Raw genomic sequence first — 24,268 nt, 5'->3', positions numbered from 1 at the left:
TTCCAGGTTTGGGGGCCTGGTGGAGCAGCTACCAGGGGAGAGGAAGAAATGCACAGTCTACACATCAGGGGGCTCCAAGAGGTGGGGGCTGAGGCTGACCTGAGCCTAGGACTTTCCCAGTTTTCACACGGAAAGTCGCACAACCGGGAACACCAGACATGGTCACCCCAGCTTGGAATTAACTGTTGTTACAGGCCAAGCCCTCCAGGGCTGTGTCTGCCGCCAGCCTCTTTATCTATTCTCCAATCCCTCTAATCACACTCAGGGAGGCTGGGCAGCCCCAGGGCTGGGTGGGTCCCTTGCTCCTTTCTCTTTTATCATCAAAAGAAGACAGACTGGAGGTGGCAGTGGCTCAGTCTACTCAGCAGCCTCTCCCTGCCTTCTAGGACAAAAAGCTTCCGGTCAGCCATCAGACCTCCTTTAACCTTCCTCCTAGGGCTTTCTCCAAGGCCATCCCCAAAGGTCATCTGAACCACAGGTTCCCAACATCTCTTGGACCTCACTGACTTGAAGAATCTGACTGAGGCTGGGGGCCTTCTTATCAGAGAAACACACACACGCACCCAACATCCTGTGTACAGTTTCTAGGGGATCCTGGGCCCTGGAAGCCTCTGCCAAGGCCTCTCCAGACACCACTATATTGTGTCCGCAGACTGCTGGGATGACCTGACGTTTCTATCCATCCAACACTGCTCAAATGTTTCTACAAAATAAAAAGACATGTGTATGTGTGTGTGTGGTGGGGGAGGGTAAAGGTGGAGCTAGGTAGGGGAGCTGGGGTTCAGGGAGAAACAGTACCCCAGGTGGGAGGGCAAAATGTCTGTGAAGCCTCATACTTTTCCTTAAACATCAAGAGTGTACTTTCCATTCTGCACCAAAATGTATCCATGTTTGTTTTAGTAGAAATATATTTCCTTTCCCTTCCCACAAGGTAGCTTCAGAGCAAGATGGACCCTTCCAGAAGAAGAGCCATGTTTCCCCAATGCTTTCAGGTACTCCCCTGTAGGCCATCTTAGAGCTACAAACCAGGGAGGCCAAAGCAAAATGGGTGTGAAACCACAGAGGCAGCTCGGGGACCCCAGCCAGTCCGCACGTGCCTGCAAAGCCATAGGGATGTCTGACAAATACTCCAAGTCACGCCCCTAATGGAGCTGGGTTGGGGAACAGAAAAGCCTGGAATAACCAAAATATCATGACGTCGGGACAGGCCTGTTTAACACAGGAAAAAAGCAATTAGCTATAGTTCTTGCCTAAAATACACAGAACCTCCACATGGCTAAATTAAGAATTAAAGTTGAAGATTACCTTTCATAATGTTTGTCGCCTTCAGCTGGAAATAGGTACTAACGATATAAACTCCTTAGGTGCAGGAAAATGGTCAAATGCAAAGGTTCGCACATAGTAGGTGTGCAAAACAAATTTCGTGGAAGGGAATCAATGAGATTGTCTTACTAAGTTTTTCCTTTAAACTTTCTGCACTGAGGTCTACGGCCACGGCACCCTAAACAAGCCTGATCTCGTCTGATTTCGGAAGCTAAGAAGGGTCGGGCCTGGATGGGAGACTACCTCGCAAGACCAGGTGCTGCAGGTGTAAAAAATAAAAAAATAAGGGATTGTAAGCTGACAAGGTGGTTGCCTCGCCTAAAATAAATAAATAAATAAAAATAAACTTTCTGCACTGAGGAGCCATTTATAATTATGGCCAGCAGATGGTACTGTGTGACAAGGCTCTGCAAGGTGAAGCCCTCTGCGTTTAAGTGAAGCCTGCAGATCTTCCCCAACTGGCTTCCCTTTCGGTAAGATAAGAGTAGTAGTTTCCTGTCATTGTGCAGAGGAAGACATCATGACAGATGCTCATAAGGCATCAGCAAAAAGTCCTCTCCTCCCTGGATTTCTGCAAACCGGATTTCTGCCACCTCTTTGCTGTGCGACCCTGAACAAGTTGCCTGTAGTCTCTGTGCAAGAGGCTGGGCAGGACGGGTGCCAAGGTTACTCTCGCAAGGCATTGCCCCTGTGAAGAACTAGCCGGAAACCTGCTGCTAACCCTGCAGCCTTGTCCAGCCTCAACAGTCAGCTTTCGAAATGGGTGTGAGACTCAAGCACCTCCTAGGGGGAGGGCACCCAGTTGGGCTGGACAGAGGAGTCATGACAAAAGGCAGTTAGTGGAACCATGCAAAGGACTCACCTGGAAAGATAAACTGCTGTCTATGATGAATGAAGTAGGCAGCTTTAAACAGAAAAGGAGGTGAGTCACACACAGAACAGCAAATGCAGCCAGGGTGGGAAGGGATACAGGCATAGGCTTGGGAGGGAGGGGCTGGTTATCAGGCTGGGGCAAGCCTGCTCCTCCTGCTTTGCCCTGCCCTGCCCCAGGTGGGCCTGGCCAGGACAGAATAATCCATGAAGGAAGGGGAAAAGAGCTGGGAGAAAATGGGTGTTGGCAGGAGACCCCAGGAGTGAAGGGGCTTGCACGGAAGGACTGAGGTTCAGAGACCCAGTCTCCACAGCCGCCTTGCTACAGAACCCTGGCCAATTCTGTTCACCTCCCAGGCCTGCTTCTCTGTGAAATACGCATGAGCCCAGGAGAGTGAAATACAGTGGAGAGAAAAATGGTACTGTGTGCGGGAGAATGGTCTCCCCCACAGCCCCACATTTGCATCTGGAGGTGCTGGGGCTTCAGTGACTAGACCTCACCATCCAGAAAAAAAAAATCTCTCAAAGATGATTGAAGGGGACATGCTGTGGATTCGAACTCTGACACAGCATGCTTCTAACCCCAGTTCTGTCACTTACAAGGCCCTGAGACCTTGGGAAGCTGGTTAACCTCTATAGTTGTCATACTGTAAAATGAGGGTATAAATAACCTTTCCCCTTATCCTTGCAGATAAGCTGCAATGCTCTCACACAGTACAGAGAGGGTGGATGGTAGGAGATTCTTCCGAGATTAACTGCCAGGCCAGCCAGCCCTGGGAGCTGCCTTGACCAGAGAGATAACAGATTCAGGAGAGAGTGAGGGCTCTGTGCAAGGGACATAAGGGCCCGTCCAGGGACATCAGGGAAAGCTGAGAAACCGGCTGACATCACAAAAGGTCTTGTTTTCTGTGGCTGTTGTTTTTCAAACAGGTCCTTCCTTTTAGAAAAACCCAAACTAGGAGGCTTAGCAAAAAGCCCAGTTTCAGAGCATATTAATGACAGCAGAATGGGAGAGGAGGTTAATTAAATAGGCCATTGCTCAATCGCAGGGAGGGGCGGGGTAAGATCAGGACAATGCATTAAGGTCAGGAGATATCTAGCCGCATGCATATTAAGGTGAAGGGACAATAAAAGAGCAAAAAGATTCCTACAAAATTTCATTCTCACACTATCCTCCAAAGAAGTCCCTGGAACCCTGGTGAGCTGGGCCCAGCCTCCTGTTGGCTGTGTGGGGCCCCAGCTGGGGGTTCCTTGGCACAAGAAAAGCTGTATCTCTGGCCTCCTGTGCCTGGAGCCCCAAGGGCCAGTGACAGGTGGGGCCTGACTTGGACTCCATGGGCTAAAGGTGGCAGCAGGCCCGTGGCCGGGCTGGGAGCAAACTGGAGCACCTCAGCTGCCCCTCTTGCCTCCAGGATGCCGCCTAAAATATACTGAAGGCTGACACCTACTGCTAGGAGCTGCCAGGGAGGCCAATGCTCAGTCCTCAAATGGGCAAGTGGGCTTCACTCTGCTCCCTGGGAAGGCGGGACACTCCAGGCCCGGCTGAGAGGCAGGGACCCTGGCCCTACAGACCCCAGGGCAGCTGTGGAGTGAGAGGTCAGGTCTGCTCCGGCACGTACAACACCTGGGAGACTCAGTGTCCTTGTCTGCACATTGGGGTAACTGAATTCCAGCTTCACTCTTTTGTTTCATGGAAAAGGGAATAAATGCTCCCATTTAAGTAGCTTGTCCGGATCGCAGAGCAGGTAAGCAACAGAGCCCTGGATCTCCTCTCCCAGGCCCTCCGCCTGCTCCAGCTCCCTGTGCTGCCTGCCATGCCTCCTGAGGGCTCAGAAGCCCCACGTGAGTGAGCAGTGTCCAGAAGAAGCCAGCCACGTGCAGGAGGGCAGCGTGGGGATTATGTCAAGAACATTGTCTTCATGTTAGACAGACTTGGCTTTGATCTTGGCTCTCCTGGTTAAAGGTTACAGCTTGGGGCAAGCCACTTCCTCTCCCTGAACCTCAGTGTCCCCATCTGTAAAATGGGTACAATAACAGCATCTACCTCAGAGATGTCCAAGTTTAAATATGGTAATGTAATTGAGCTCGGCACAGTATCTGGCTCCCAGCAAGCGCTCTTAGTGGTGGCAGTGTTTGACCTTGAGCCTGCTGGGATGTGCTGAAAAGGGGAATTCAACTCTATCCCTAAAATTTCAAAATTTTAAAATTTCGAAGATGTGGTACCTGGGAAGTTGAACCTGCTGTCCCGCTGGCCAGGTGAGGGGTTGGGGGGTGTTGTGGCACTGGATGGGTTGGATGATGTTGGGAAGGGGGCAGGCGAGGAGGGTGTGGAGGATGTGGTAGAGGATGGGTTGCTGCTGGAGTCCAGGTGATTCATGGCTGGAGGGTGTTCCTGCAGGAACAGAGGCAAGGGAAGTGGTCAGGGACTGTCATTGCCCTGCCCAGCCTGCCTCCCACACTCCATGCTGGGACCCTCCCTTCCCCATGTGAAAATGAGGATGTCGGACCAGGGCATTTTACTGGTCTAATATTTGAAGGAAGGATGGTAGAGAGAGACTCTCATCTCAGTGCACATTTCCCAGGGGACTCCTGCTCATTTTTCTTATTTCAGCTCAGACATACTTTCCTCTGAGAAGACTTTCCTGAGCCCTGGCTGGGACCATGCTCCTCCTCCTTATCCTCCCATAGCTTTTCATCAGGGCACTTAAACTATGGTTTGTCAGCTGCATCTTGGAGGGGTTTTCTGAAGGACGTCTCTCCTCTCATTGTACGTCCTGTGAGGGCATCATACACCCACGGCCTGGCTCTAAGCCAGCACGTGACAGGGTTTTTTAATGAATTAAATTCAGCCTCTGAAGAGTATTTGTTTCGCATGTGGTACACAGCAGGTGCCCAATAAGTGCTCCTGCCACTCTTCTGCAGACCTGCTGGCTAGGACTACTCAGTGATTTGGGCTCTCGCAAGGACAAAGGACCACCTGAGACAGGGCTTCGGGGGACCGATTCTATGTTGGGTGGAACCCTGGACCTGACCCAGATATCAGCAGGTGGGGAAGATACTCCTTGTCAGAAAAGTTGAGGCCAAGTTGGGTTACATGCTAAGTTGAACAGGTTTCCCTTCTGCAGGCTCTGGGATACAGGGTAGATTCTGAAACCTGCCAAAGCTAATGCAATGGTCCTTACGGTCCAGGGTCAGCCAACACCAGGGGGTGCCAAGGGGGAGGGAGCTGGATCCACTCAGCCCTCACTATCCCCAGTTGGATTCTAAGGCCCCAGAACCTCTATCCTTGTCTGGGCCAGCAGCCAGGACAGGTGGAGGGCTACGAGGCAGGTTGCATCCCAGCTCCTCCACTCAGCACCCGTGTGAGCCTGGCAAATCACCTCACCTTTCAGAATCACGCAGTGTAGTCTATAAAATGGAGATGTCAGCTGTTGCCTCAAAGGATTGTTCATTTGCTCAATATTCAGTACAAACATTTCCTCACTGCCACCAATGTAGGTGTCAGGGACCTGGCGAGAGCAGGACAACGTGGCCCTGCTCTCCAGAGCACCCATACCGGGAGACCGAGAGCAAATAGGTGACTGCATCATGCAAGGTCGGGTCATGAGGAATGCTGGGAGGAAGTGGTGCAGCTAGGGGCCCTGTGCCTTAGGCCACGTCCAGGCAGGGACTGAGGATTCGAGGGGCGCAAATGCTGAGAAGAGTGTTTCAGGCGGAAGGAACATAAGAGAAACCAGGTCTGGAGCAGCTGGCCTCCTTTATTTGACAATAAGAGGTGGCCCTGGCCTCTCCCAGAGTAGTCCCCCAAGCTGCATCTGCAGAGTCCCAGTGTTAACTGACCATACCACTCGCCTCTCTTCTCTCCACCTGGACCTCCATCCAGGTTGGCTGAAGCCACTGAGGGCCAGCCACAGCCACGGAGTAGCTGGTCACATGGCCCCTCAGTAGGGAGGCAATTCCATGCTAAGCTCTGATCTGGGGCTGAGACATAATACACTTGAAACACACAGCTACCCCCACAGAGGCCTGGGGGAGGCCATCCTGGTCACCAGGATGTGGTGGCTGTCAGAAACTATCAGCGTGGGCACCTTGCAGATACCACTCACACCTGTGCATGGGGACCATGACAGGTATGTAGACTTTCCTGGAGAAGGTAGTCTTTTGAGAATCTGTCTAGCTACAGAGGATGCCTGTCTGCATTAGCAGAGAAGCCTGACCCAAAGCTATGTAAAGAAATGCACTTTTACATATTACTTTTGAAGGCACATTTGCTGTACTGTAACTCAGGCCCAGGCTCAGAGGCTACACCTGCCTCTCACTTACAGAGGACTCAGTACTGTCTCCTCGTCTATAAAACAGAGGTAGTTATCAGTATGTGCCTTTTAGAACTGTTGTGAGGGTCAAAGGAAATACCAGTGGGAAGAGTTCCTGGCTCACAGTCAGTGACATATTAGTTCAAAATGGCGGGGTGGGGGGGTGGGGGGAGGGCAGTTATAGGCAAGTAGCTATGATTTGGACATAACTGTGAAGTCTGCAAAATGACTAAAGATAGGACCCTTTGGGGAGACTGTGTTGTCAGGCTAGACTCCCACATTAGGTGCTTTACAGAGGGGAGTCCCAGGGCAGAGAGTTCTCCTGGCAGAAGCAACGAGTCCCCCAGACCATCGTCCAACGTACCTTCTTTGTCAGTGCTTTGGGGAGGGTTCCAAAATGGGGTTCAGCTGCTCTGTCCACTGGGTTGTTGATGTCTGAAGGGACAGATTCTGTTCTCCGAAGCCTAGATACTATTTAAAAAGAGGGGAGGAAACCATTAGCAGGGAACAGATCAAACTAAAGAAAGATTTACCCCAAATTCAGAAGGTAGACAAGAGAACGGGCAGAACACTTACTTGGAAGGAAGGATATTCTACAGGCGGGGGCTTCTTTTGTACACTTGTTATGACACTTCAACCTGGTAAAGAAGGCAGGGTCAGTGCACAGAGGCCCACACGGGGCTCCTGGGGCTTGTACGGGGGCTTAGAAGCAATGCCTGGCAGCCCTGTGCAACACTCTCCCTCGACTGCCTCAATTTCCACACGTTTCTCAACAAACATTAGCTCATAAATGTAGAATTAATGTTAAAAGCACTAGCAGCTACTACCCGTTGAGCATCACCACATTCCCACTGTGGTCTGCCCAATCCTGAGTAAAGCAGGTTTGACTAAGCCCATGTTAACTTGTCACATTTGGGTCCTTGCCCCAAGTCACACAGCAATGCGGGGGCAATGTGGGAGGGAGCAAAGACTCCGGGTCCACCCTCTGTAAGATGAGACGGCCGGGGACAGACTCTGCTCACACCATGCTGCTTCCTATCTTTGTCTTTCTCTCCTACCAGAAACCACAATGATATGAAAAAAGAAAGATGGATTTGTGTAGAACCTACATTCTTTCCTTCTATAAGTACCATGAGCCATCTCTCTGTTTTCACCTTTTCCTGTCCTGTTTTCCATCCCTTGTGTGCTAAAATGTAAGGCTAACTTCAGAACTCCTTACAGTTTCCGGAATAGTTTCCCCATTCCTCTCTGCTTTTGTTAACATGCTTCACTTTCCTCCTTGGTCCACCTGGCAAACTTCGATTCATCCTTCAAAGCCCAACTCAAATATTCCCTCCTTCTGGGAGTGCCTTGCTTATTACTTCCTTAGTCTCCCTAGAGAGGGCTGATCACTCCTTGGTGTGCTGAATGCGATTACAAATAGTAGGTTTAGGGGAACCTTTTGAACTCTGACTTGACCTAAGGCCGAGAATCAAATAGTAGGACTGTTACTAAACTAAAAGTATGGAGTTTGCTTCCCTTTCCCACCCATCCCACCGTCTGCTCATCACCTGCAATGTTTGCACTTCACTCCAAACATCATGCTTTTCTGGCACACGTGGCAGACCTGTGACAGCCAGGACTTGGTGGAGAACCTGCAAGGGGTGGACACACAAACATTTCCACGTGGGCTGGGAGACCAGGACCTGGATGGAGGAGGGTCACTACACAGCCCCAGAGAGTCCAAGAGGCTTGGTTCCAACTCAGAGCCCCAGGCGCCCTCTCCCTGGGTGGGCAGGGAACACCCAGGGGCCACTGACCCCTTTTATCCCCACCACATTCCGATTTCTCCAGCCACAAAATCATCATTGTCAAAATTCCAAAGTTGGTGTGGTCACTGATGCCAGCCCTCGAGCAGGCAATTTGGCAATAGCAACCAAAATTATAAGGGTGCAGACCCTCTGATCCAGCAATTCCCATCTTAGGAATCTATCCAACAGATACTCCCACGGGTGTCAACTGATATACGGACAAGGTTATATGCACCCGCAGCACGTTGGTAGAAGTGAAAGGCTGGAAAGGACCCACGATGTTTAGGTGTATCAGGGACAAACTACAGAAAGCATGGTCCATCCATGCAACAGAGCGCCAGGCAGCCGGGAAATATAATAAGGACGCTCTTTTTGTGCAAATATGGAATGATGTCCAAATTACGCTGTCAGTGAAAAAGGTACAATACTGTATGATTCCATTTATATGAAGTTCAAGTACAAGAAACTAAACTATGATGATAGAAGTGAAGCGTAATCTCTGAGTGGTAGCACTAGTGGCTGGGAAGGGCCAAAAATAGCTCTCCGGGGGCTGGAAGACTCTGAATCTTCACCTGGGTGGTGTACATGGGTGTAGACATACATAAAAATTCATTTGTGCCCTTAGCTCTGTATAAATTATGCAGACTTAAAAAAGAAAACAAAGTCTAGAACAGTATACAGTACTTGTGTGAAAATAAAAAAGGAGGTGGAAGAATCTACAGATGTATTTGCTTGTATAAAAATAGCTCTATAAAGACACACAAGGAACTGCCAAGATCTGCCTACAGGGGGGCCTGGGGGACTGGGAACAAGAGCAGGAAAGGACTTTTCTGTATATATACCCTTTTGTGCCTCTTGAAGGCATAAATGTATTTCAATCCACACTGGATCAAAATTTAAAAATTAAAAATAAAACACAAAAGAGAGATCGGAGGGAAGGATGGGGGCTGAGTGGGCAGTATCCTCCAGACAAAAAGGCCAAAGCTAGTCCATAGGATGATAAGGCCTAAGGGCAGAAAGAACTCACATTTTTGTAGGAACAGATTTTTAAAAGGATAGTATATCACAGTAACAGCGGAATGAATAGCAACAGTATTTGAGAAGCAGTTTGTAACTCATCCATAGCATTACCTCACTGGATTCTTGCAACCATCCCTGGGAGAGAGGTAGGTCCAGGATTCTTAGTAGGCAAGGAAACCAGCTCAGAGAGGTTAGGTGACTTTCCTGAGCTCACACAGCTATACAGCAGGGACCCCGATCCCAGGTCTCTAAACTTAGAGCTGCATGGCTTCGCTGTATCAGAGATCACTGGGGCAGATTTATGGCTCTGGGGTCAGACGGCTGCAGGTTTGAATCCTATTGACTACTAGCTGTGGGCTGCCTCAGAGCCTCTGCAAATGGGGCCAACACTCCCACCTCACAGCGACTTGAGGAGGCTCACACGTGTACTGTGTGAATATGTAGTGTCTGGAATGGGGAGGCGTGTAAATGTTACTGTTTCTACCCGGCCAAGATGGGACAAAGGCACCCACCTCCCTGGAGTGAGTGCCTTTTAAGGAGCCCTGATCCTGCCTCCCTGGGACCCACACTCTCTCTGGGTTTTAATCTTCTCTTGTCAACACCAGGCGGGAGGGGAGCAGCTCAGTGGTATCTGAGACTACCTCCACTAGGAAATCCTGCAAGTAGGTCGAGGTGGCTGTCAGGTCTGGGCACTGGAAGGGGCAGGTACTGGGAAGGTGTTTGGGGGGTGGGTTAAGAGCCTTCGGGACAGTTTCCCCCACCATGATCAGACCAAAAACCTTTAGACCTTCTTTTTGAGAGGGGCCTGGATCATGGGTTTAAAAACCACAAGGGTATGACTATGACATCACCTACCCAAGCCCAGAACCTGGGCGGGGTGAGACGGGGTAAGGGTGGGAGGTGGGCCAGCCTGGCAATGCCAGACGAGAGGGGGGACTGCTGTCCTGCTCAGAGGGCAGCCTCTGGAATGAGCTGCTACAGGTGGGAGGAAACAGCAGTATGTGAAAGACTTGGGAGTGAGCTGTTGCAGCCTCAGACCCACTGTGAAACCTGGTGCAGCCAAGACAAAAACAAAATGGAGCCACCTGCTGATCCTGATAGTACTGGCCTCTCTCAGGCTACAGCCGGAGGTTAAACACCAAGTGCTCTCCACCGTTGGACACGTGTGGCTCAGCGACATATCTTCCCGTTTTATCTTCATGACAGGAATGGGAGGAAATCCTATTCGCTGAGGGGGAAACTGAGGTTTGGGGAGGTTACTGTCCACAGGCTTGCAGCTTGTGGGAGAGGAGAGGGGTTCCCAACTTGAAAGGTCCTGCTCTCAGCAGCCCCCTCAGCCCTGGGAAGACCACACCGGTACCTTGGGTATGGCCGAGGCACTCAGACCTCCATTCACAGGACTCTCCTGCCCAGGGGCTCTGGTACAGGCACCCCAGTCCTGACAAGGCCCCAAAAAGAGATGCCTGGGCACTAGCCAGCAGGCTGGAGCACTGTCTTACTGGCAGTATGACCTCAGGCAAATTATCCCACCCCTTGGGACTCTCTCTCTGGGTGAGAATTCCAGGCTGGCCTCCCACACAGGCTGGAGTGCAGCTTACACTCCAGGGGGAATGACAGGCCCTAGCAAGATGCAAAGTTCTCGACGAGTGTGACCTGTTGTGTTCACAACAGCACAGGCCCCCAAGGCACTGTCTGGCTAGTTGCCCGGGTGACTAGACACCACACAGACCTGTTTGCAGCACCCACAAGCTGCATGAGCACTGAGGCCAAGCCCTCTGGATGATCCATGTGATGAGCCTACATCAGCCCACGCCAACATGCATGAGCGCCAGTAACTGCAAGTTGTTAGAAACCCAGATCCCCAACCTCAGAGATGGGGTCCAGGAGTCTGGAGTTTCAACAAGTTCCACGGTTCTGATATGTGCCCAGCTGTAGGCCCCACATGTTATCATGCTGGATGCAGAAGCTCTCAGCTCCTTCTCCCTCAGACTGTGACCCTGCTTCTCCTGGGACCTGTGTTTCCTCAGCAGACTGTGGAAGAGACCCAAGGAGATATAAAGGAGGGCCCAGCAAGTCCACATGGCCGCGGGTGACAAGCAAGGGCTCCAAGTGGGTGCAGGGCTGTGTCTACAGAGGTGATGGAGACTACCCAGAAGCAGAGCCTTGAGGACAGACCCCACTACAATGAAGAGCGATCGCTCAGTGAGGGCTCTGGAATGTGTGAGTCCCAGCCCAGCTGTGTCCCCTCCCCATCCTCACCCGGCTGGGCCTACCTGTGTGTCACTGAGAGCCCGATGTCTCTCCGTACCATCTGTGGGGATCCATGCGGGAGATCTGTGGGGAAAGAGACTAAGTCAGCAGGCTGAGGAAGGTCTGTGGGGACAGTTTATGCCTGTGACTTTCTATTTCAGAGATCACGGGCTTGATGGGCACAGAGACTTATTGAATGGCAGAAAAATATTTCTGAATCTGCATCTATCAAAACAGGGACGGGACAGGCTAGGCCAAGGGGGCAGCATGGTTCCCCCTCACACCTGGTCTGCTTCTCTAGTGCTCTAGTGCATGTTACTGCCTGGCTTCTGCAGTCGGTTCAGAAACTATCCCTGTGCAGTTTCTGGTTTCAGTGGAAGGCAGACTTGAGAGACAGAAGGCAATGCAAAGGTGAAGGTAGAGGCTTCCACACACCCCCACCTCTTGCACACTCTTATGGATGCACACCCAGGTTACCAGTTTTCAAGGGCTTAATTCTGGTCACTTCTTGTTATGTGGGTGGAAGCTGTCTGACCCTTGGCAGAGGGTTTGAGGCTGATTAACCATGTAGCACATTCAGCACCTTTCCAGTCAAAAGCATCTTGAAAATTTTGCTTAGAGAGACCACTGCAGATCTTGGCAGGTAGAGTGAGGACAAGGTGAAGCTTTACCATGCTCGCACATGGCCCAGCCCCACCTGGCACTCAGTCTGAGCCTTGAGGAAGTCTCAGGCCATGAGCTTTGAGATATCCCTTCTGCCTGCCTTTCTAGAGGGCACCCTGGGCTCTCTCTCTTCTAATCCTTGGCTTCCCCAAAAGAACAAGCATCCCCAGTATTTATGACATAACAAGTCGGCGGTGGAGGAGCAGCTTAAAGCAATCCCTCCATCCAGTGGCAGCCCACACGTCCAACTCCCTCCCTCCCTGCCTCCAAATGTGCAGCCCTTCTTCCCCAGCCCCCTTCCGCCATGCTCAGCATGGCCTGTCTCCTCCCAGAGCACTGATTCCCAACTGAGCTCAGGGGGTCTGGGAACTCTGGACTGGTAAGCAGAATGTTGTGGGCTTTTCCCTGAAGAGAGGGTCTAGACTTTTATCCAGTTATCAGAGATCCGTGATGCAAAGAGGTCAGGAACATAGCACTTGAGGGATCTGTGGCAGTCTGTGTCCTCCGAGTCAGCAGCCTCCCTCCCCAACAAAAGGCCACTGCACCCTCCCTGGGACCTGACTGCTGGCCTGGCACACAGCTGGTGCTCGTTACGTGGTAGTTCACTTAAGGCCAAGTACCACATACCCAACCACACGTTGGAGGTGCTGATTCCTCCGCCCACACCAAGGGGAGTTTGGTCAGCACCAAAAGGCCCTTGGCTGCCCTGATGATGACTGGGAACCCAAAATCCTACCACCTGCAGCTCTCTCTGGCACCTGGGCCATGGGGCTGACTTGTCCCAACTCCCTCCCGGGGCCCACCCCACCCTAGTCAGCAGCCAAGGTAGTCAAAGCACATGGGCCTAAAAGGAGTTAGGCTGCCAGCCTAAGAGAAACAGATTGTGGGAAAATGAGATTTCAACCATCTGTCTCTGAACGCTACCTGCGATTATTTGTTATATCTGCCACAGGCATGGGATAGGAAGAAAGTGAGACAGCACCTGTGCCAGGCATCAACGGTCTCTGCTCAGATGAAATACTGGCCCTGACGGCCTCACCCTGTCTTCTTGGAAAGCTGAGGGAGCAGCCTCACTAGTATGGTCCCTGCATTACCACAGCAACCAGGAGGATGAGAGGTGCTGAATTCCGTTCTGCTCCGAGGCTCTGTGAGGGCCCTGGAATTTCCGCCTGTGCCCAGGGGAAAGCGAAGTGCAATCTCCTTCTTTCTGCGCCCTGTGCCTCCTTGGTGGTCCTCCAGTCAGCTCCATTTCAGCATAGCCACTGTCTGATATGATACCCTCTCCTCATCTCTAAGACCCTGCTGACAGCCCCATCACTTTGCTTAGCCAGCTCAGGATAGGATGAAAATAAACTGCTGTTTTGCTCAGGCAAAAACCAGATGTCTCTGCATTTCCACTGGGATAATTAAAAGCAGGTTCCACAGGCAAACTGTTTCCTTCTGCTTTGACTCAAGAGAGAGAAGCCCCACAGCACAGCCATGTGCACATGCCAGCTCCCAACCTGGAGGTGGAGGGGTAGGAAAGGGGATGAGAGCTGCCTAGGCTTCTTCCTCCTCTCCCAAGGCGGCAGCCGCACCCTCCAACCTCTGAGGGCCTCATTCAGAGCTGAGCCGCATTCCTGACTCCAGAGAGAGAGAGAGGTCCTGAGACGTTGGCTGGAGCCTGCAATAACTCATGTCCAAATCCACCAGACAGGTGGTGCCTCCCTCTCCAGAGCTTGGCGTTCCCATGGCAGCCCAGCAGGTAAATACTCCCTGCCAGAGGTCGCCTGTGAGGAGGGCAAGGTGCAAAGAGGGACTGCCACCATGAGGGACTGCCCACGGACTGGGACATTCTCAAGGTCTCTACTTGGAAGAAAGAAGCTGCTGGCTGGGCTGAGGCCACCTCGTCATCTGAAGGCCACCTGCCCAAGGGCTATTTCCTGGGGGGTTCCCAGCACCTCTGCTTCTGGTATGGAAAGGCTAAGTGGACTAAGAGAGGGTCAAAGAAATCCACCCCCGATGGGGACAGCAATACACACACGGATCCCAGGTGGCAGAGGGGATGAAAATGAATCACTCTTACCAAACCTGCAGAAGACAAAAAAGAGAGAAAGCAGGATTATGTCACCATGCTGGCTTGGTAAGTTCCCCAAAACATCGCCCCTTGGGAGGGAGCGGGCAAGTTGCTCAGACAAGGACTTTGAGCCCCTGGGGTACGGGACCAGGCTGGCTGAATGTCTGTGGAGACATTTCCTCAATGGGAAGGGCTAGAAGTGCCCTCCCTGCCTACCCTGCAGTGGGCGCTGAAGCTGTACCTGTGCATTTTAATACATTAGCTTATCTGAGCATCACTGGCCACGCAGCATGGTAATTATGGTACACTCCATTTCACAGATGATGAAACAGAGGCTCGGAATCTCTGAAGGTCACATGCCCGTTAGTCAAGGAGCCCTGCCCAGAGCCCTGGGATGAGGGTTGCTCCGGGTCCAGGCATAAGAAGGGGTCAACCTGCCAGAGAGGAAGTGGTGGAGGTAGGAGGGCAGGGAGAACAGCTGTGGGAGCAAAAAGGTGGCCCCCAAGCAAGGCCAGGAGGGGACATGCCCTGGCAATGCCACCCTGGGGTTGGTGCTGCCACAGGGGAGAGCTGGGGGGCCCAGGCCTCTCGGTGTGCCCTCGGGGCTCACCAAGGGCAGCCAGGCAGCCTGAACTTCCATGTCATGCTGGCTCTGGTGGCTCTGTGGGGACCCGACTCAGAATCCCAGGGTCCAAGGCCCAGTTCACCAGCTATGGGATCTGAGGCAGTGGTGTCATGTGCCTGAAGCGGTTCTCTGCCTAGAGCCAGGATGAGATCAGGGTCCTCTAACGCTCTTTTCAGGAGAAAATGAGAAACAGGTGCAAAGTATTTTGCCCACCGAGATGTCCTCTGATTCCACATGGTGTCCACATGGTGGTTTTCACTATGCTCTCTGAGACAAGAGGATGCACAAGGGGAGGAAGGAAGGGTGGAGGGTCCAGGCCACAGCAGGACAGCCTCAGTGGGAGTGGCAGGGTACCTCACAGTGTGGATTTCTCTCCTTGGGTGACATATTCAAAAGCATCATGTACTGACAAAATTCTCAGAGATAGCAAGGTAAGTTGAAAACATAGGTTATGGAACGGAAACATAGGTTATGGTTTTCAATAATCATTAGAAGTTTTAGCCAGATACTCTAGTCCTTCCTTCCTGGGTACATGGAAGAATTAGATTTCCTGGCTCCTTTGTTTGGGTAGGACCATGGATGGCGAATGAAACTTTCAGGAAAGAACATTTAATTGCTAGTGTGTAACATCTAAAATTCTTTTTCTTCTGCCATGGTGGAATGTTACAGAAGGTGGCTGTTCCATCTGTCTGGGACCTGGAATGAGGCTGATTGATCTACGATGGACAGGTAGCATGAGCAAGAAATAAATCTTTGGTGTTTTAAGAGATCTGATGATTATTTGTCACTGCAGCATAACCCAGTCTATGCTGACTGATACATGGCATCAGTGTGTGTGTGTGTGTGCATGCACGCATGCGCACACACACACACACACACACACACATACACGGAAATCTAGTAGGATTCAGCCCAAACTGTTAAGGCAGTCTGGGGAGTGGACTAAGAGACAGGAGTACTTTTCACTTTTTATTGTGTATACGTCTATATCAGTTGATTTTATGTCTTTTTTAAATGGAGGCTACACAACCTTTAGAACGAGAAAACTATAGCCAAAACTTTCTGTGGACAGCAAATCCAGCACCTGAACGGCAGAAACACTTACCTCAGTGGGGAGACTTCGTCGATGCGGTTCCCCAGCTGAGACTCGTGGGACTTGCTCCGGGTGAGCGTGGGGAAGCTGGGCAGCAGCTGAAAGACCTTGCGGCTGGGCGGGGGCGGTGTCCTTGGCGGCTTTAGCTTGGTGTGGCGTCGCAGCTGGGGCGTGGTCGGGGGGGTGATGAAGCTATGCAGGGCACGGGGGGTCAGCCGGCCGCTGGCATGCAGGGGGATACAGGTGTCCGTGAAGCCCTCATTGGGGCCAGGGGTTGAGGAGTCCGAGGTGGGCAGGGCTGACACGGAGACGGAGCGCGGGCCCTGGGCACTGCTGCCCAGTCTGCCTAGCTGGGAGCTCCCGGCGGGCCAGGGCAGGCCGGCTGGTGAGAGGGTGTCCATGGAAGGCCCTGAGCCACTTTCCCGCCGGGCATCCAAAAAACTCCAGCCCAAGTCCTCTTTGTGCTCTCCTCCTGTGGGCCGAGAAGTCAGATCACAAAAGGCTGGGGCTAGAGGAATCTACAAGGGAGGCGGCCAGGGCCCAGAGGGGTTAAACATCTTGTCCAAGGTTGTAAGTGCCTTAGTGGAAGGCATCAGCTACCAGTCTCTACCTGGTTCATGAAGGCCTCTCAAGCACACACATTATCTTCTACCTTATCTAGCTGACCGTGAGGCCACCGGTGTGGCTATTACTGTTCCCGTTTTATAAAGGAAAAAAATGAGGTCAAGAGAGGGAGTGGCTTGTGCAGGGCTCTTGCTGGCAGGTCTGTGGGGAGCAAGCTGGCAAAGCTACCCCAAAAGTGGGTGACTTTAGAGAGGTAACTGGTAACTGATCTTTAAGAGTTGGGAAAGAGAAGTTGGGGGTGTATAAAGGGATGACTCTGTTTTGAGAAAATTTAAATGTCAAGAAAAGGGGTTACACAAACCTTCTAATAGGAAATTGCCCTTGGAATTTGCTAGAAAAGAGATCCAGCAGCCACTTCCTTCTGAGAGGAGCCTGTGAGTGACTTTGGCTGCCCCCACAGTGACCCCTAAGACCTTGAGGCTCTGTGGGGTTCTAACTCAATGGCACAGTCTGTCCATTCATTCAAGTATATGCTGGGTATCAAGGCATAAAAAAGACACATCCACTGAGCCTGAAGAGTCTAATGAGGGTGAAAGACACTCAACACAGCGGATTCTATGCTGACACAAAAATGCATGGGGACTGAGGGAGCACAGAGGAGGAGGACCCAAAATAGCCTGGGGGTCATGGGGCTGAGCCAGCTAGGGGAGAGGTATACTGGACATGTGGAAAAGTAGGGAGCACACGGTACCTTCTGTAACTACAAAGAGTTCTGTGTGCCTTGAGAGGTCAGGAAAAGCCAGGGAAACACAGAGATGAAGATGGAGGGTCAGCTCACCTGAGGCCAGCTCGGCAGGGAATTTGGATATCTATCTGTCTAAAGACTTTAGGTTTGACCTTATAGGAGATGGGGAGACACTGAAGAAGGGCAGGGAGAATAGACCCCATCTAGAGACCCTGTTACGAAGAAGAAGACACCTCCCTCCTCATATTTATCAATGAGTGGGAAACTACAGGAAGGTACAGGGAAATAAATTTCCACCCTGGAGCCCTTCCACTTTGTGCTTTGTATCCTGTCTCCTTCCATCCTCCCAGCATGTGAGGTCGCTGAGATTCAGGAAGGCCAGCCACGTACACGGCTGAGGTCACATAGCTAAGGAAGTGGTGGGATGGGAACTGAGCCTGCAGTCCTGACCATAGCACTGGCCTCTTCCCACGAGGCTATCAGTTCTGAATAAGCTATAGTGGCACAGCCTTGGGAGGTAATGAGCTCTCTGTCATAAGAGGTGGTCAAGCCTAGCCCACACAGCCATTTATCAGGGATGGTAGAGAGAGATTAGCCTTCACAGTTCTTAGGGTTTCTTTGTACATTCCATCCCCTCCTCAAATGCCCTTCCTCCTACTTCACTGCATGGTGACTTTCTATTCATGAATCAACTTGGCAGAATGAATTAGTCTGTGTGTTCCTTGTGCTTGCTCCTTTCAAACTGCAGCCATAACTCACGTAGCCATGACTGGCTTATAGGAGGCACTGGCACGTTTCTTGTTCAGGGGATGAAAGAACAAGTTCCAGGAATCCATGGGCAAGTTTGCCACCAAAGGAAACAAACCCCAAATTCTTCTAATTGCCTATTTAATGACCACTGCTTTGAACCAGCTCAGGGATCACAAATGGGTCTTGCCAACACCAGTCAATTGGCAGTGGCTCTTGAGAATGATCCTTCAGTAGGAAGAGCTTGGGATTGATAAGTGATGTCTGCTAGGGATGAAGGACAGGAAATATCAGCACGCATATTTCCCTTGTTCATCAGCCACTCTCACAGAGAACCATCCTCCACTCACTTTTCTTAAGACCAGAGATGGCAAGGGGAATGCCTTCAACATCGAAAAAACCACCTAATATGCACCAGGCTCTGTTCTAAGCACTTGACCTTAACTCATTTCATCCTCACAACGACCCTATGAGAGAGGTGTTGTTATTATCTCCATTTCACTGATGAGGAAACTAAGGCACAGTGGGGTTAAATAACTGACCCAGGTCCCATGGGCTCTAAGTGGCCGAGCAGAGTGCTGGGCCCAGGCAGTCTGATTCCATAGTCCATTTTTATTACAACTAGGTGCTCTAAACAAGCCCTGCTGGGTGCAGTGAAGATTCTGCCAGCACGAGCTGAAAGACAGGGTGATCACTGGTACCCAGCCAGTCTCAGCAGGTGCCCTTGAAGTGTGTCCACCACTGGGCAGACCCATTTGGATGAGGTGTGGCACGGACCCTCTTGGGGACGTAGGGACGTCACAAGCTGAGACTGAATGAGAGAGGACCTGGAAAAGACCCCTTCCCCAGGGACCTCCTCTGAGGCATAGTGGAAAAGCACCCGCTGGGGAAGAAACCTGAGTTCCAAGCCCAGCTATGCCACAACTCACTCAATGCCTCTGATGCTCTAGCTACTAAAGGAGCTTACCACCACCTCTTTAAAGGGTGTTGCCGCATGTGTGTCAAGTGCCTGGCTTAATAAGTTAGTGATCTCCCTATCCTGGCATCCAGGATGGGCAGACAACAGTCTTCCCAACACAAATAGGTTACCACTCAACAGCTGTCACCTCCACAATTCTTTACAATTCAGGCATACAGAGGGAGGGTTGACAAGTTACCCCAAGATCTCAGCTTGGGTGGCAAGTACTTTTAAACTTCCACAACATGGGAATAACTCAACTACCATCAAAGAATGAGGCTCAAATCTCATCTCTGCCACTAACTGCTGTGTGTCCTTGGCTAAGTCCCTTCCCCAATCTGGGCCGTCTCCTCTGTAAAGTATGAGGAAGAGAATGCTGACCACGTCCCATGTTTTTTCCATGGCACCTGCTGGCAGGTATGGTGTGTTGGATTTCTGAACTGAGTGAAGCCCTCTATATGGCCTCTGGGTTCAGAGAAGGACTTTGTACAATGGGACCAAGGAAGAAATTAAGCCCAATCCTCTCGGGGGGCAGTGGGGAATCAAGCAGTGCTTTCCTTAAGCCTCATGCAACCAGAGATAAGACAGGTGGCTCAGACAATTAAAAATTGGGGCTAATTCCTCTCCTTAGGTTCATTTCAAAGCCTTATCTGTGTGGTCGGTTGGAGGAGCATTAAGTCAGGGCATTTGAAGCTGTTTCCAAGGCAAGATTTAGAAAGCCTGCAAATAATTCCCTAGGGACGCATCGTAAGGCCAGGATTACACCCCTTTGCCTACAGCGGCCATGGACACACAGCTGAAACACTGTACAATGTCTTGAATCCCACTTGGCTGAAGCTGAGCCCAAATCAGTATATGCCTTGTGAGCACACAGCCCAGCCAGCCGATGGGGACAGGAGAAGGTGGGGAGAGGGCTGGGGGTGAGCTGGGGTGGGAAGGAGGGATGGAATGCAGAAATCTGCTGCAGGGTTCAGAGAGCCCAACAGATAGGCTCCAAAGAGGGGCAATTACACAGGGCCCACCTACCCAGCAGACAAGCTTGGGGCTTCTAACAATAACCAAAGCTTCCCTGTGTCTATACTGGCCAGGCCGGTCTTGTGACTAGGGAGCCCTCTGACTAGGGAGACCCTCCATCTCAGGTAGGGCCCATCATGCACTTTCTGAATGTCTGCCCTGGCCTGTCCAAGCTGCCCCAGAAACTCTGAGCCACCCTTGTCCCATTCCAACATCCACCTCAGCAAAGGCTGTGCCCCCCAAAACCAGGCCAGGCCAGGCCTGGGGAGAGAAGGCCAGAGTCAAGGACGAGGTGGAGGGAGAGGGAGCCCATGGGGCTGGCCTCGGTTCTGGGGAGGCGGGCCCTACCTACCCAGGCCTGTCACCTTCCGCAGGCAGGTGAGAGCATACTGCAAGCGGCCGCACTCCTCCGCACTGGCCCCACAGCGCCGCAGCGTCTCCTTCACCTTGGCCTCGTTCATGTCCAGCAGGGCGTCCAGCGTGAGCTCTTGGAGGATCTCCTGAGAAAGCAGAGGGGACAGCAGAGATCCCGTAAGCACTCAGGCTGCCCCAGCACCCTCCTCATTCTCCCCCTGGCCAGGGCGGGCCCCCCGGCTGAGTGGCAGGGGCCAGCTGCTGCTGGGCTGGCCTCCGACCTGAGCCACCACTTGTCTGAGGACTCAGGAGGACGGCTCTTGCCCCCACCCCCAGCGCTCCTGGAGACAGCAGCTGAAGTAGAGATGCCAAAGCTTTAGGGTTAGGGGTGGAAGGAAGGAAGAAAAAAATCATAACAGTTTTGATCAGAGCATGTTGCCCTTTTTGTTTCTTTTTATTCCTCTGCCCCCCCCAAATAATGAATCATAACAATTTTTTAGAATGACAAGTACTTGAAATAAAGACAGCCCTTTACAATTTTGATGTACTATATCTGAATCAGACAAGATAGATTTCAACTAAAACTGGCTTAGCGAGAGGAGGATTAGAGAGAATTAATCCTCACCAAGAACTGTATAGACAATTACCTCGCCTAATTTAGTTTTCAGTCAAAACCTTTCAGAGGTTCAAGGTAGCAGAGAGGAAGTTAGAGACTCAAGCATGAAAAGGACTCCACGTGGACTTGGAAGATAAAGGGGCCACACTAGAAGGAATGTGGGTGGCCTGAGAGAGAGAGAGAGAGAGTGGCCCCCTGGCAGAGCAGCAAGGAAAAGGGTGACCTATGGCCACCAGGAACTGGATTCTGCCAATAACCTGAATGCACTGGCTTCTCCTTGAAGCTTCCAGGTAAGAGGCCAGCCTGGTTGACACCCCAGCTTCAGGCTGGTGAGATCCTAAGCAGGGAAGCTAGCTGAGCCCACCTGGGCTCCTTCATCTAATCTTCCTCCTACAGAACTCTAAGTTAATAGATGAGGGGAGCTTTAAGCTGCTAAATTTGTGGTCAGTTGTTACGCAGCAACAAAAAACTAATACAAAGAGTGAATATTTGAATCAAGGCCTGACTGACTTCAAAGCTTGTGGTCTTTTCTCTCATCAAGGAGTGAAGAAACCTCTCTGGCTCTGACAACTTTGAGCCATATGTGATACCAAGCCTGGAGCAGATGCGCAGGACAATGGGACATGTCCTTGGCCTCAAGGGGCTTGCAGGGTGACAGACACAAAAACAAGTCATTGCACTGCAAAATAAGATATGGCCCAGCACAGAGAAAACTCAGAGAGATACAGAACCAGCGGTAAGATCTGTTTTTCCCCCTTTTTTGGCCCCTTTCTATATTTTTCAGATTTTCTGTAACAGGGAAGACCAGACATCCTACATCAAATGATTCATATAAAGCTCACGGTTCTTGAGAATCTAGGTTGATTTTCAATGATTTTAGCAAGCTGTGTCTAATTTTATTTTGAAAGAATAATGTTATTGTCAGTCAATCCACATTGCCATAAATCTTAGATTCAAGTGTCAAAACTGAACCTGATGAAGATACTGGCTATGATTTATTGGGGGCAATGGTTTGGGGGGCTTTGTAATGTCTGGAGGTGGCACCGGGCCCCAGCTGAGACCTAGAGTCTGGCCATGTCCCTCCCTCCCCACCTTTGTGTCTCGTCTGTATATTTTTCGATCTGCAGGGTTGTGGATGATAATCTTATAGCTGTTTAGAATGATTCACAGACACAACTAGAAATAAACACACAAGTAAAGCACCAAGAAGCTCATCATTGGTTTGGCAAACCCATGGTTGTCAGAAATCCTTCCAGACGATAAAACTAGAGCGTCACAGGAAACCAATGATAAGAACAGCACCGAGAAGGAACTGATTAGATAAAGATCCCAGGGCAGAAGCTTTTTGTTCATCAGTGCGTCTTCCTTGATTGCCCTCAGTAATACCCTTCATCGGAAAATGCAGTCGTGATATCTTTTCCCCTCATTTTACTATGAAAAGCGAGTTGGCAATATTGTCTGGCCACCAACAAATGGAAGTGAAGTTGACCTTTACGCAACTTCACAAAACAACTTCACCTCTCCCTGGAGTGGTCTCAGTTCCCACCGACACTCCTACATTGTCCCAAGATTGTGATGACTCAGCAGGTTTCCAAGAAGCCTGGAAATCCAATCCCCAAATCTAACTATAATGCAGTAGCGATTGCCCTTCTTTATCTTTTTCTCCTCCCCACCCGCACCAGTTTCAGTTTCTTAAACATCATAACTACATTCATTATTACAAACTCCTTGCCAGTACAATATGGCCAGTGCTTTATATACTATCTTCACTCAAAACAATTCATCAAGAGAAGGCCATTTTACTGAGGCTCACAGACCTACGAGGCAATCTGGCAGAGCTAGAGCTGAAACCCATGTGTGCCGTTCCCGTGGCTCCTTCAATGAGTCCTGCTGTCACTTGGTAGCCTAGCAAAGCCTGGAGGTGCAGCAGCTACCTTTTTTTTTGAATACACAACTTTTATCGCGTCTTTAAAATATCACGAATAAGTCCAAGGAATCATCTGACATCTTGGCGTTTCTGCAGCTGGACAGGTTAGACCTCATTCATCAGCCTGCCTGAACTGTTCTTTTTTCAGAAACGTAGATACCATCCAAAAATTTTCTGATAGCCTTTGTTTTTAACCATTGTGGCTTGCTGAATCAAAGCAGCTGAATTTGATACAAGTTCAATATTGTTTTCTTCAAGAATTAAGTCATCTTTCTGGGCTCGAGCTACTCAAATGATTTTTTTCAAATATATTAAAGGAATTAATTTCTACCCGCTTTCTGAAAAAACAAAACTATACTGTAAAATGGAAATTGGCAAGTCAAGTAACCCCCTAAAAAACAGAAAAGACAGAATATGTTCAAATCCATTCCATTAAAAAAAATGAATGAAAAAAAGAAAAAGAAAAAAAAAAAAGGCAGTCTCTTATAGCTTCAAATTACCTGCAAAGTTTCTCTCATTCCCTTGAGGCTTCAGAGATCATCAGTGTGCCCCACGGAATAAGGCAGTTTAAGGCGTTGCCTTCCCTTCCCTCCTTTACCCTCTTTATGTTCCAATTCAAACCAGGGGTTGACAGAACAAAATTGGGGGGAGGGGGGCAAGCGGGGATCCTGGGACAGAAGAGCCGATTCAGGGTCCCATTTATATTGGAGCTGCCCCAGCCTCCCCCCAGGGCACACATGGCTTCCTGGGGTGTGATCTCCGCATCATCAATGAAATGAGAGTGCTCAGCCATGATTTCTTACTATTCTTTCTATTCTCTAATCCCTCTTCCTTACAGGGTTGGATCACTGAACTGGGGAGAGGGACCATCTAATTCTACCTAAAAATTCGATCAGTGAGGCTATCCACCAGTCAGCAAGTTACTTGGTAGAGTGAGGGTCTCAAACACAGCCTCGAGGCCAGGCCTTGGGAAGAAATGAGGTCAGCGGGGACAGAGCCCCCTTGATCTATCTTTTGATGGAGATACAAGTACTAGAAACACTTCTCTTGCCTCTGCTAAATAAGAAATCTCATAGCAGCGAGGGCGAAGCTAATGAGAAACCCAGCCTCTGGCCTCACTCAGTGTTGGGGAATAAGGGGAGGCTATGGGAGCGGTGCCAGATCTTCTGGTTTTAAAGAAATCTGATTTTAAAATGACTGATTTTTACATGGTGGCAACTAATGCAAATCTGTGCAGACCAAACAATTGTGTCTATGGTTACACAGGCCCCCAGACCCTCTCGTGGGGACCCCATGTGGAGAATCTGACACCTTTCAGGGATCTGTCTGATCAGTGACTT

General features: G+C 50.6%; 1 protein-coding gene across 5 annotated transcripts in view; it reads right to left on the bottom strand.

Annotated features, from left to right (window-relative positions):
* Positions 1-24,268, bottom strand: part of KSR1 (kinase suppressor of ras 1) — a 157,425-nt gene that overhangs the window by 20,733 nt on the left and 112,424 nt on the right. For 4 of the 5 annotated variants that reach the window (XM_025041576.1, XM_025041574.1, XM_015599294.2 and 1 more), the window contains exons 3-11: positions 20,384-20,531; positions 16,016-16,475; positions 14,295-14,299; positions 11,590-11,650; positions 8,057-8,140; positions 7,083-7,144; positions 6,871-6,977; positions 4,417-4,585; positions 2,186-2,227 (exon numbers count right to left, since the gene is read on the bottom strand). In XM_025041576.1, coding sequence (XP_024897344.1) covers positions 2,186-2,227; positions 4,417-4,585; positions 6,871-6,977; positions 7,083-7,144; positions 8,057-8,140; positions 11,590-11,650; positions 14,295-14,299; positions 16,016-16,475; positions 20,384-20,531 — 1,138 coding nt within the window. The remainder of the gene's footprint in view (positions 1-2,185; positions 2,228-4,416; positions 4,586-6,870; positions 6,978-7,082; positions 7,145-8,056; positions 8,141-11,589; positions 11,651-14,294; positions 14,300-16,015; positions 16,476-20,383; positions 20,532-24,268) is intronic. The other variant, XM_025041575.1, reaches the window with a different exon arrangement.

Source organism: Pteropus alecto, unplaced genomic scaffold (assembly GCF_000325575.1).
Source record: "Pteropus alecto unplaced genomic scaffold, ASM32557v1 scaffold98, whole genome shotgun sequence".
NCBI classification, from domain to species: domain Eukaryota; kingdom Metazoa; phylum Chordata; class Mammalia; order Chiroptera; family Pteropodidae; genus Pteropus; species Pteropus alecto.
Note: the sequence above shows the minus strand (reverse complement) of the source record. Positions and strands in the feature narration are given on the sequence as shown.